The sequence below is a fragment of the Chiloscyllium plagiosum genome, unplaced genomic scaffold (assembly GCF_037043375.1).
Source record: "Chiloscyllium plagiosum isolate Xiang-an unplaced genomic scaffold, Cpla_swu_hap1 HiC_scaffold_6, whole genome shotgun sequence".
Classification (NCBI taxonomy): Eukaryota; Metazoa; Chordata; class Chondrichthyes; order Orectolobiformes; family Hemiscylliidae; genus Chiloscyllium; species Chiloscyllium plagiosum.
The window spans coordinates 48631552-48644955 of NW_028270144.1; the positions used below are offsets into that span (position 1 = coordinate 48631552).

The 13404-nt window shown below is 42.0% G+C and overlaps 1 protein-coding gene across 1 annotated transcript in view; it reads right to left on the reverse strand.

Annotated features, from left to right (window-relative positions):
• Nucleotides 1–3237: 3237 nt before the first annotated feature.
• The window catches only part of dct (dopachrome tautomerase), a 60100-nt gene continuing 49933 nt past the window's right edge, over nt 3238–13404 (reverse strand). Inside the window, exons 7-8 of the mRNA XM_043691451.2 lie at nt 9861–10062; nt 3238–4877 (exon numbers count right to left, since the gene is read on the reverse strand). Coding sequence (XP_043547386.1) covers nt 4705–4877; nt 9861–10062 — 375 coding nt within the window. The 3' untranslated portion in view covers nt 3238–4704. The remainder of the gene's footprint in view (nt 4878–9860; nt 10063–13404) is intronic.

Sequence of the window (13404 nt, forward strand, 5' to 3'; positions counted from 1 at the left end):
CCCTGCCACTCACTCACCCATGCCCTCTGCCACTTATACGCATTTTCCCCAGTCACTCATCCACTGCTCTTGCCGTTGACCTACCTGAATTTTCATTTAGTTAATTCTTAACCCCACAGATTTTTTGCCACCATTTCTCTCCCTGCCTCCTCCCAAGACTCAACTATCATGCATGTGCTCCCTAACCCAGTAGATTCCTGTAAAGCTTCCAGTTCCCTATCCATCAGGCTCTTCACTTTGGCTCCAGACCTCAGACTATATTTGTCCAATGAGGTTGTGTGACTTGCTGCTCACAGAATTTCTTCTCTCCCCCATCCTTGTTGCCCACTTTGAGAGAGTTGGCCTTTGACTGGAGGAGCAGCACCTTGCAAACTCATGTAGTCGCACATAGCTATATCTTTTAAATAGCTCAGGGGTCACAAAGGACCCCTCAACAAGCCAAATTGTGACCCATGGTAGACAAAGAAAATCTGTTCCCAACAGTTAATTACAGATGGACCTGCAGACTCGATCTAAGGCTTGGTCAAATGAGGCATGTGAGAAATAATGCATTCACTCACAAAATGCTGTTGTCAATGAGTGATGCAAGTGGACACAATGAGAGACTTCAAAAGGGCATTTCATGAATACTTAAGGCAATGAATTTGCAACTTATCAGAATATAACAGGGGCAGTTTGACTGATGGAAACCTACAAACAGGACTGCCCAGTCAAACACGTTGTTTTCCTACAGAACTCATGTCTTCCTACCTTAACTCAATTTCTTCTTGCCTTCTCCAGTCCTTTCCCACTTATATCTGTGAGTCTTTGGACACTTTACATCAGTTTCAGAATTTCCAGTTTGCAGTATCTAGACCCTCCTCTTCATCCATGGACATGCAATCCCTTTATATGTCTAGCCCCCATTAGGTTGGTCTCAAGGTTCTCCACTTCTTCATGAAGGCCTGAACCGTTCCATCCTTCACCAACCTTCACCAGCTGGCCTTCCTTAATCAAGTCCTACTTGGGCCCCCTTCCACAACTCTTTCTCTGGTATATCAATGATATCATCAGTGCTGTTTTCCTCTCTCATCCAGAATTAGAAAAGTTTATCAATTTTGCTTCCAATTTTCACTCAACTCCCATCTTCACCTATTCCATCTTGAACTCCTCCATTCCCTTCCTTGACATATCTGTTTCCATTTCTGGGGATGGGCTGGCTACCAAATTCCACTACAAACCCACCAACTCCCATTGTTACCTTAACTATACACCCCTGCACCCTGCTCCCTGTAAGTACTCTAATCCATTCTCCCAGTTTTTCCAACTCCATTGCAACTGTTCTGATGTTGGCAGTATCTATAGGGGGGGTCCTCCAAATTGTCCACCTTCTTCCTCAGCCAGGGATTCCCTGTTATTGGGGATGACAGGACTCTCAATCGTGTCGAACCCATCTACTTTACTTCAGCCCTCACCCCTTATCTTCCCTCCCACAACAGCATAGGGTTCCCTGAACCTCAACTACCATCCCATCAGCCTCCACATCAAAAGGATCATTAGCCTTCATTTCTGCCACCTCTAGCAGGATGCCACCACTAGACACATAACCCTTTCCCTTCCTTGTCACCCTTCCACAGGAACCATTCCTCCTGGGACACCTTGATCCACTCCTCCTGCAATCCCAATACCTCCTCATACTCTAACAGTGTTTTGCCATGGTAAAAGTTACAACACATTTATGGGGTAAAAATAATTACTGCAGATGCTGGAAACCAGATTCTGGATTAGTGGTACTGGAAGACCACAGCAGTTCAGGCAGCATCAGAGGAGAAGTAAAATCGACGTTTCGGGCAAAAGCGGCTTTTGTCCAAAACGTCAATTTCGCTGCTCCTCGGATGCTGCCTGAACTGCTGTGTTCTTCCAGCACCACTAATCCAGATTACAACACATTTATGCTTAATTCCTCCCTCCTGATTATCCAAGGCCTCATACACATCTTCCAAGCATAGCAGCAATCTATGTGTACTTCACTCAATATTGTCTACTGTTTTAATTGCTTGCAATGCCGTCTGCTCTACATTGTGGAAACAAAATGCAGACTGAGCAACTGCTTTGCAGAACACCCGTGTTTGTCTTCAAAAATAGCACTGAGCTTCCTGTTGCCTGGCACTTCAACACAGCATGTTCCCTGGGCAACATTTCTGTCTCAGGTTTGCTGCAGTATTCCAGCGAAGCGAAGCTCAAAATTGCTAGAACAGCATCTCATTTTCCAATTGGGACCCAGCAGCCCTTCAGGACTCAATATCAAGTTCAATAATTGTAGGTCCTGAGCAACTTCTCCCATGTCTTTACCTCAACCCACCAAACGCCAGGCCATGTCATCATATGAGCTGCTACCACAAACCCATTGTCATTCACTAATGATCATCATTAGTAGCTATTGATTCTCCCAGGCTGCTCTTTTCACATTCCTTTTTCTGCCCAAATTTTTTTTGTCTCTCTCTCTCTCTCGCTGGGCTTCATCGCCATCTAGCATTTCCTCCTCCCCCTGCGCTCACCCCATCTTTCGCACATAAAGCAACCTTTTCCTAGCTACAGTCTGTACTGAAGAATAGTCACTGGACTTGCAACGTTAACTCTGATTTCGCTTCACAGATGTTGCCAGATATGTTGACCTTTTCCAGAAATTTCTGTTCTTTTCTGATTTCCAGCATCCATAGATCTTTGAGTTTCTTTTAAGAATATAATGCCTGCTTGGCAATGGAACCCAACTGCCAAGATTCACCAATCCATTTGGTATGGGGCAAACATCCCACACCCACTCCTCCAACACAATTGAAGACAAAGAACTAATCTGAGGCTGGCAACTCGACATTACTGACAGCGTCACCAGGACAGCAGGCTACTGCTGGTATTGCAATGGGTCCTATGATTGTTGTTAGAATCCTCAGACAGGGACAAGTAGGGCAACGTGCAAGTGTTTCTAATGAGGTTCCAGCAAAGTGGGAAGTGAGGGGGTATTGGAACCTACATAAAGGGCAGAGGTTAACTTTAGATACCCCTTTCTTATTGCAGCATATCTCAATGAGTGATTAACAATGGGGACCCCATGTCTCATCATTCACCACGTACTCTTTCTGCGTTAAGCCTATGTTGGGTGACACTTAGAAGGCAGCAGGGTTTCCATACCACTTCTTCAGACCTCTGAGGGAAATTAAAATTAACTTTATAATCAATGAGAAAGCAGTGAGACATAAAAAGGGAGGAATTTCATTTATTGGCAGTATGTTGAGTTACACTATGGATCATAAAACTGACACATTTCCGAGAAACAACTTTTTATAATCTCACCACAGTACATGAGACAAAGGAACTTGCACATAAGTTGGAATAATGTGTTGGATTAATGTCTGCTATATGTTTATTTTTAAAGCACCTATTGTTATGAAGGTTATCAAAATTTTTTAAGACTCAGGGTTAAAATATTGTAAAAATTGAGTCATTTAGAAGACTATGGAGTTGGCTGGATTTATCTTTTTAAAAAAAAATCACTGAAAAGGACACTTTTGACTTTTCCATCAAGCACTTATTGGGAAAGACAATTGAGCTAAGCAAACAATCAGATTCTTATGGATTCTGGAACTACTTGAATATATGAACAGGGACGTTACATGTCAGGGATTATGATTGTCAGTTATTTCTGAGTTGTGTTTTGCATATTATTCCAAAAAGGCAGTTGGTATAGCCTGTTAATCGAAAAGCCAACTGAGACATCCTTTCCCAACTTTTTTTGGGAAAAGCATTTTTGAGTGCCATGTGGGAGAGCTGGAAAATCTGTTGTAGCCATTCTCCTGAGAAGCTTCTAGAAGACTTTATTTCAATATCTCCTGAACGAGTTGCTTCTGAAAATAACAACCACACGGGTCTAGTGACACCTATGCACTTGTGTCTTAACCCCAAACCAAATATCACCTGGAACAGATCACATCTTATTTTCTTCTTTTACAAATGAGCAATTATGCAAAGTTTTTTTAAAAAATTGGTATTAGCTGAGAAACTTAATTTGTGTAAGGTTACTTGAAAGGCTTAATATTTAATCTTTCGAATTTTAAAGTATGTGTTAACCAGCTTTGCACCTTTGTTGAATGAGTCTTATAATAATTCAATAATTTTGTTAATATAAAAGAAACCTGGTTGATGGAATTTTCTTTTACATTCTGAAATTAGTGAAGTATATAATTGAACATATCGGTAACCAGATAAACATTAAAATCTATGTTGTGATGTGTGGAACTACAGAAAGACAGTTCATTCCTATAACCTTAGTCATAACAGTATCATAAATTGGAAATATAGAAAATGAATTAGAATTTCATTCTTATTGCAGCTATATTTTGGTTTTGAAAATATTTTGAAAATCAAAGATCTAATCTGCATTTTAAAAAGCTGCCCAGCAAAAGCCACAGCAGCAAACCTTGCCCATTACATCCTAAAAAGCTCTAAATCATGTATCATCATGTCAGACAACAAAAACAGCATATTCTTCCCAACTGACAAATCAGTTATTTTCTCATCATTGATAAAACAGATCATGCTAAGAATCAAATACAAATTCATCAGCTTATACATACATTGGTATTATATGATCTTACATTATAGCACTGCTGACACAAAACAACATTGCAAAAGGGATAAAAGATTAATAGTAATAAACTGTTGCATAAACTAAGCTTCTTCAGTGTACATCTTGTTGGAAAATTCTGAACTTAACAAAGGTTCAAAACCCCTATTCTTTCGTCGTTGCAGAATTAGCATCAGCAGTACAGCAAACAGGACAAGGCCCAGCAAGATTCCACTGATGGTCGCAGCTAGCTTGGTACCCAAGGAAATATTAAATTCTGTAGATTACATGAAACAAGTTAATTTTATGGATTATAAACGAATGAAGTCTTTAAAAATGCTGGATTACTCATGGTTAAATATTCCTATAATTTGGAAAATTTCACTGTGAAATTACAATGCAAAGTCTCCCCTTTTTACAAAGCTACAGAGGCTGCTCCTTGTCCTACATGAAGGCACGAGCTCACTGTGGTCACCAAATTGAATCAAGACAGAGGAATAGTGTTCCTTATCTAAAATATAACGGGCATTCAGGTGCTTTGTCTAGGTGAAAATGGGCCTAACACCTCTTTCAGCTTCCCAATTCCATATTAGTTTAGTCGGTCAGGGAACTAACTGAAATTTCTGGTGCAGACGTTTCGTCCCCCGTCTAGGAGACATCCTCAGTGCTTGGGAGCCTCCTGTGAAGCGCTTTTGTGATCTTTCCTCCGATATTTGTAGTGGTTTGAATCTGCTGCTTCTGGTTGCCAGTTCCAGCTGTCCGTTGCAGTGGCCGGTATATTGGGTCCAGGTCAATGTGCTTATTTTTCCTTGTTATAAGAGGTACGATACTTTGTCTCTTCTGTCAGTCCATTGTTCCTGAGTGTGCATTCTAGTGCTGCTAGGAAGTCTGCTGTATTGGCGTCCCTATGGTTGTAGTTGAGTCCCTTGGCCAGTATTATTCTTTCCGTGTCTGTGAGATGTCTGTGGGAGAGTTTCTAACCCAGGTGTGTGTTGTGGTGTCCTCTCTGTTGTGTGTTAGTTTGGCCATTTTTTCTTTTAGTGCCATTTTTTTGCGTTGTGTGGTCCTGTTCTGTCCTATGGTGACGGCCTGTTCTATGGTCCGGGTCCATTCCTGATTTGTGGTTTTTGAAATTAACGATTTTTGGCGTGCAATTTCTTTTCTGTATTTGTGAAGTCTGTTGTGAGCGTCTGTAATCATTACCTGGATCATTCTGAATCCATTCTGTCTGGCTGTGTCCCTGGCTTGTGGGTTTTTGACTGGTGGTCTGTATCTAACATATGGTGGAAGAATTTGATTCTTTTGGCATTCATGCAGGAACCGGAGTTGTTCGTATGTGGCGCTTAGGCGGTTGGCACAGGAATCCCAATTCCTGGCTTGTCTTAGCGTCTCTCAAAGTTTGTGCGAAGATTTGAAGCATATTGACCTGGACCCAATATACCGGCCACTGCAACGGACAGCTGGAACTGACAACCAGAAGCGGCAGATTCAAACCACTACAAATACCGGAGGAAAGATCACAGAAGCCCTTCACAGGAGGCTCCCAAGCACTGAGGATGTCTCCTAGACAGGGGACGAAATGTCTGCATCAGAAATTCCCAGCTCGGTGAACAGAACCACAACAACGAGCACCCGAGCTACAAATCTTCGCACAAACTTTGAACTAACTGAAACCTTGTCCACAAAAAAAAGTGTAAAACCACTGGCACCACCTTGCCCTCCAATTTCCCACCAACATTCTCCCCACCTCCCAAATTTCCTAAACTTTAGTCTTTGATTGATGTCCAATCTCTTCCTCATTCTGACGACTAACCTCTCTTACTCCTTCTCCTTCAATATGCTGCACTGCAACTGTAATCCAACTCCTCCCCATGCCCACCACCCAGTCTCTGACTTCCAATCACTTTCCCAAAATGCATGTTTGCAATCCTTCCTGCCTCTCTCTGGAATTGCAGCAAAGAATATTATGTCTTAATCAAATTTGGAATTAAAAACTAATCTCAGTGATGGAGGCCATTACCAATTACTGTAAAAATCTAACACTAATGTCCTATCTGGAAGAAAATCTGCCATCCTTTCTTGGTTTGGCCTACATGTAATTCCAGATCCACAGCAATGTGGTTAACTCTTAACTGCCCTCTGTTATGAAGGTGTGGAGGTGTACTGTATCTTTAGGAGAGTTGAGAAGCTAGCAAGGATGGACAAATACAGAGATTCTTGAACAAGGTAACAATGTAACACTTGGTCAAAACAAATAGCAGCAGCTGTGTTGCCATGAAACAAAAACAAATTCAAATTTGGCCAATCAGTTTAAATGATGCCGCAAGATATGAAAATCCAATCAAATTTGAATTTATTTTGAAGTATTTTGATAATATTAAAACCAGTGAAATGATCCAAAGTTTTGAGGTATAAAACCGGACATTTTGAACAGTAATGGGAAGAACTGCCAAAGGCCAATGAATGTAGACTTTTAGCTAAAGAGCTCTGTGAAAGGTACCTGTCTGTGGAGAGTTTGTGCAGCAGAACATCGAGGCTGACCTGGAGAGAATCTACAGAGGAAAATCTATAAAGAAGAATCGGCAAAGCTGACTGGTTTAGAAACGTGATTTGTTTTTGTAAATCTTAATCAGGATTTTTTAATTGGTATAGAATTGTAGAGTGGGAGGTAAAAGATAAGTTTTAAGAGAAAGAAGTTGTAAATAGTTGTTGGTTTTGATATTCTCTGTTGGACTTAAAGAATAAAGTTGTTCATTTTTACTTGAAATAGTGACCTTTGGGATAGTTCTTTGCCTCTCGAATTTTCACAGATTATAGCATAGGGTGAATATCTGCTGTGTGGCTGGTTTAAATTAGCAGAGGGGTTTACCCTGTGTAATAACATTTCTGAAATGGCTAAGCGAGACATTCAGTGCAACAGCAATGAGGGCTGGGCACAAATATTGGCCTTGCTAGTGACACCCACATCCAATCAAAAATAAATTTGAAAAATAGTCAAATCATACACAATCCAAGATTGTTTATCTTGGGAGGAGGGAACATGACTACAGCTGCTTAATGCTGAACACTTACCAGCTTAAATACATAAATAATACTACAAATGTGAGAAAACTGATTTAAAGAGAAAATTCTGGAGAAACCCAGAAAGACTGACAGTATCTGTGACAAGAGTTATTGTTTCAAGTCTAAGATGATCCTTCATTGGAAAGGTTAAACATATATATAGAGATGAAGTTATTTGTACATGTTTTGTTTCATAACCTCTAAATTATAAAAAAAAGGTCTTACTTTGTAAATAGCATTTTTTTTCATTTACCATTTATGTAAATAAAAAACTTAAAAGCAGGCCACTTCAGCTCAATCTTTTGAAATCCATGTGGGAAACCTCATAAAAATGAAGTCATAGAATCATAGAATAGAATCTCTACACTGCAGAAAAAGTTCAACCTGGATAAATGCAAGGTAATGCATTTTGGAAGGTCAAACTTGAATGCTCAATATTGGATTAAAGATAGGATTCTTGGCAGTGTGGAAGAACAGCCAGACCTTGGTTTTCAAGTGCATAGATCCCTCAAAGTTGCCACCCAAGTGGATAGGGTTGTTAAGAAAGCATATGGTGTTTTGGTTTTCATTAACAGGGCGATCGAGTTAAAGAACCACGTGGTTTTGCTGGAACTCTACAAAATCCTGGTGAGGTCACCGTTGGAATATTGTGTCCAGTTCTGGTCGCCCAATTATAGGAAAGATATGGAGGCTTTGGAAGGGGTGCAAAGAAGGTTTACCATGATGCTGCTTGGACTGGAGTGCTTGTCTTATGCAGAGAGACTGACTAAGCTCGGACTTTTCTCTCTGGAGAGAAGGAGCAAGAGAGGTGACCTGATTGAGGTATACAAGGTAATGAGAGGCATGGATAGAGTCAATAGCCAGAGACTTTTCCCCACTGCAGGATTGACCACGAGGTGTCATAGTTTTAAGGTGTTAGGAGGAAGGCATAGAGGAGATGTCAGAGTTAGGTTCTTTACACAGAGAGTTGAGAACGTATGGAATGCGTTGCCAGCAGTGGTGGTGGAAGCAGAGTCATTAGGGACTTTTAAGACACTGCTGGATATGCACATGGATAGCAGTGAATTGAGGGCTGCGTAGGTTAGGTTATTTCATTTTAGATTAGGAATAATCCTCAGAACAACATTGTGGGTCGAAGGGCCTGTTTTGTGCTGTACTTTTCTATGTTCTATGTTCTAATCCTGCATTTACCATGGCTAATCCACCTAACCTGCACATCTTTGGACTATCATTAAGTTTGACAGGAACTTGGACTGACATAGTTTAATGTTTCCTATGTAGTAGCAGAATATCCAATGATTTGTAGGACACTAAGAAGTTCAAAGGAACACAAGGATCTTGGGTGCTTGTGAACAGATCCCTGAAGATGGCAAGACATGTTAATAGGATAGTTAAGAAGGCATACAAGGTGCTTCTCTTTGTCATTCATGGCATAGAGTATCTTGGCAGGGAAATTATGCTGGAGCTATACAGGACTTTGGATGGGCTATTGCTGGAGTATTGCATTAGCTGTGATCACCATAGTACAAGAAAACGAGTGCACTGGAGCAGGTGGAGAGGCGATTCACCAAGAGATTTTCTGGGATGGAGCTTTAGAGTAAAGTAGACTTAGGGAGACTTGATTGATGTGGATAAGATTATGAGGGGCACGGACAAGTGGATAGGAAGCAGTTGTTCCACTTAGCTGATGGGTCAATGAGAAGGCAGCATCATTTTAAAGTGAAAGGCAGGAGGTCAAAAGGGAATTTGAGAAAACATATTTTCACTCAGAGGGCGGTGGGAATCTGAACTGCACTGCATGGAGGGTAGTTGAGGTGGGGAACCTCAAAAACTTTAAAATATACTTGAATGTACACCTGAAATGTCATAAGATGTAAGGCAATGGGCCAAGTGCTTGAAAGTGGGCCTAGTGTAGATTTAGAATGGTATTTTGTCAATGCAGACTCGATGGACCGAAGGGTCTCTTTGCACTATATGATTCAATGATTCAGTTGTTCTCCCTCCCTTCCCATGCCTCTCGTGAATATTGACTCCAAACAATTTGCCTTTCAAATGAAACTAAGTAAATCTATTGAAGTATTCTGCCTGCTGGCCAATAATGACTTTATATAGAGAAGGTCACAGTGCAAATCATATTTCTTTGCACTCAAGCTGGGAGAAGAATGAAATAAAGTGAGAGACTGTTTTTACAACCTACCTGACAATTCAATTTCATACGAATAACCAAGATCAGCTGATGATACAAACAGTTCCTCATTGGTCACAGGTGGATAAAATGGCACCATGTTAGATTGCCTGTTGTGGCCAATCGGTGCCATCTCCTCTGGCCAAGAGCTCATTGCGGGGCTGTTTTGCTTCATCCACTCTTCAAAAACAGCATCAATAAAGGCATGGAGCACCTATTGCAATGCAAAGTGAGTATTACAAAACGAACGAACAATCCTTCCAACCAATAGATCGTCTTCAGTTACTCCCAATCAAACTGTAAGCTTGAAATCAGGAAAAAGGTGAAAAAATGATATCATGCAGTGAAATTGTGAATAGATTATTTTACCACATAGATTGGATGTTGTTTGGAATAGTCATAAGCAGCTATATCATAGATTTAGGGTGCTACTATGCTGCATGATCATTCTAATATCAGAAGATCTAAGTACTGCAAGCAGCATAGCTACAACTTTCAAAACACTTTGCATATTCACAAAATTCACTTTTGAGGGGAGGCAAAGAAATAATAGAACATCACTCGGCTACTAATCCAGAAGACAGGCTAATGTTCTGGGGGCATGTGTTTAAATCACACCACAGCAAAAGACGGAATTTGAATTCAATAAAAAGTCTGAAATAAAAAGCTACTGTAATGAGACCAACTAACTGTCATTGGTTTTCGTAATAAAGGCAACCCATCTGGCTCACTAATTCCATTCAGGGAAGGACCCACAATTTTTGCCTGTCTGGTCTACATGTGACCCCAGACCCATAGCAATGTGGTTGACTCTTAACTGCTCTCTGAAAGTCACTCAGTTGTATCAAACTACCAAAGAGTCTAAAGGAAAGAAATAAACCAGTTAGACCATTTGGCATCTATCCGAGCACTGGGAATGACAATGCCCTGTCCACCCTACAAATTTGGCTTTACTAACAGCTGACGGCTAGTTCCAAAATTGGGAGAGCAGTCTCACAAACTAGGCAAGTAACAGCCTTACACTGTAATATTCATAGTATCATACCTTACAAAGAATGTCCCAAGCACCACATGCATGGGTATATCATGCCCATTAGCAGGACAGGCCCAGCAGAGGTGATGGCATGCAGATGGGAGAGGGCTGCCCTGAAAGTCCTCAATATTAATCCTGAAGAATTCTTGTGGCATTAGGTCAAATATGGCCAATATGTTTTTCTGGTTATCACTATTGTCACCCATAGAATAGTTTAACAGTCAACCACAATGCTATGGATCTGAAGTCACATGTTGGCCAGACATGTAAGAATGGCAGATTTCCTTCCCTGAACGGAATTAATGAATTAGATGGGTTATTTGTATTGTGAAAATCAATAATGGTTAGTTGGTCTCATTACAGTAGCCTTTTATTCCAGATATTTTATTGAATTCCAATTTTGCCATCTGCTGTGGTGTGAGTTAAATACATGTTCCCAGAACACTAGCCTTGGCCTCCAGATGTTCTGGACTGATGAATCAGTGGGAAGAGGTGAGAGGACCAACAAAAGAGAAAAAAATTACTTGAACTCATCCACATCTGGATCTGATGGGTACCTATCTGTCAATCCATCGATGACAGTATCAGAAAAAGAATTGAATTCCAGAGATGAAATCAGATCCACTTCTCTTGACATCATGGCTATATTTGACTGAGTGCGGAATCAAGGACCCCTAGCAAAATTAGAGTCAATGGGATCACGGGGAGAACCTCCACTGCTTGGAGTCATACCAGACACAATGAAAGGTGATTGTGATTTTTGGAGGTCAGTCATCACAGATGAAAGGAAATAGTGCCCAACCATCTTCAATGACCTTCCTCTATCATAATGTCAGAAATAGAGATGTTCACTGAAGACTGTACAGGATTGTACCATTTGTGACTCCTCTATGTCCAAAAACAGAAGGCACTCACAAATATCCAGGCTTTGGCCGACAAGTGGCAAGTAACATTCCAGCCACACAAGTGTCAGGCAATGATCATCCCAATGTTAGAGAATCCAACCATCACACATAGGACCATAAAAATTAATCATTCGGCCCATCAAGTCTGCTTTGCCGTTTGATCTTTGCTGATATGTTTCTCAACCCCATTCTCCTGCCTTCTTCCTGCAACCTTTGATCCCCTTAAATAATTAAGCATATATCTGTCTCTGTCTTACAAATTCCGCAGATTCACCTCCCTCTGGCTAAAGAAATTCATCCTCATCTCAGTTCTAAAGGATTGCCCTTTCATTCTGAGGCTCCCAGTCATTCCTACTAGAGCACACATCTTCTCCATATCCATACTATCCAGGCTTCTCAATATTCTATAAGTTTTGCCGAGATCCCCCTCATCCTTTAAATTCTATCAAGAACAGATCCATAATCTATAACTGCTCCTCTAACAAGCCCTTCATTTCTGCGATCATTCTTGAGATCTCCTCTGGACCCCCTCCAAGGCTAGCACATCCCTCCTTAGATGCAGGGTCCAAAACTGCTTGCGGTCTTCCAAATGTGGTCTGACCAGTGCCTTAGGAGAAAGTGAGGACTGCAGATGCTGAGATCAGAGCTGAAAATGTGTTGCTGGAAAAGCACAACAGGTCAGGCAGCATCCAAGGAGCAAGAGAATCGACATTTCGGGCATGGGGGCGGAGAGGTCAGGAATAAGATCGCAGGTTAGGAAGGTGGTGCTGAGTTCGAGGGTTGGGATTGAGACAAGGTGGGGGGAGGGGAAATGAAAAAACTGGAGAAATCTGAGTTCATCCCCTGTGGTTGGAGGGTTCCTAGGCGGATGATGAGACGCTCTTCCTCCAGCCATCGTGATGCTATGGTCTGGCGATGGAGGAGTCCAAGGAACTGCATGTTCTTGGACATGGAGTGGAGTGGGAGGGGGAGTTGAAGTGTTGAGTCATGGGGTGGTTGGGTTGGTTGGTCCGGGTGTCCCAGAGGTGTTCTCTGAAACGTTCCTCAAGTAGGCGGCCTGTCTCCCCAATATAGAGGAGGCCACATCGGGTGCAGCGGATGCAGTAAATGATGTGTGTGGGGGTGCAGGTGAATTTGTGGCGGATATGGAAGGATCCCTTGGGGCCTTGGAGGGAAGTAAGGGGGGAGGTGTGGGCATCATTTACTGCATCCGCTGCACCCGACGTGGCCTCCTCTATATTGGGGAGACAGGCCGCCTACTTGCGGAACGTTTCAGAGAACACCTGTGGGACACCTGGACCAACCAACCCAACCACCCCGTGGCTCAACACTTCAACTCCCCCTCCCACTCCACCAAGGACATGCAGCTTCTTGGACTCCTCCATCGCCAGACCATAGGAACATGACAGCTGGAGGAAGAGCGCCTCATCTTCCACCTAGGAACCCTCCAACCACAAGGGATGAACTCAGATTTCTCCAGTTTCCTCATTTCCCCTCCCCCCACCTTGTCTCAGTCCCAACCCTCGAACTCAGCACCACCTTCCTAACCTGCAATCTTCTTCTTGACCTCTCCGCCCCCACCCCCACTCCGACCTATCACCCTCACCTTATCACCCTC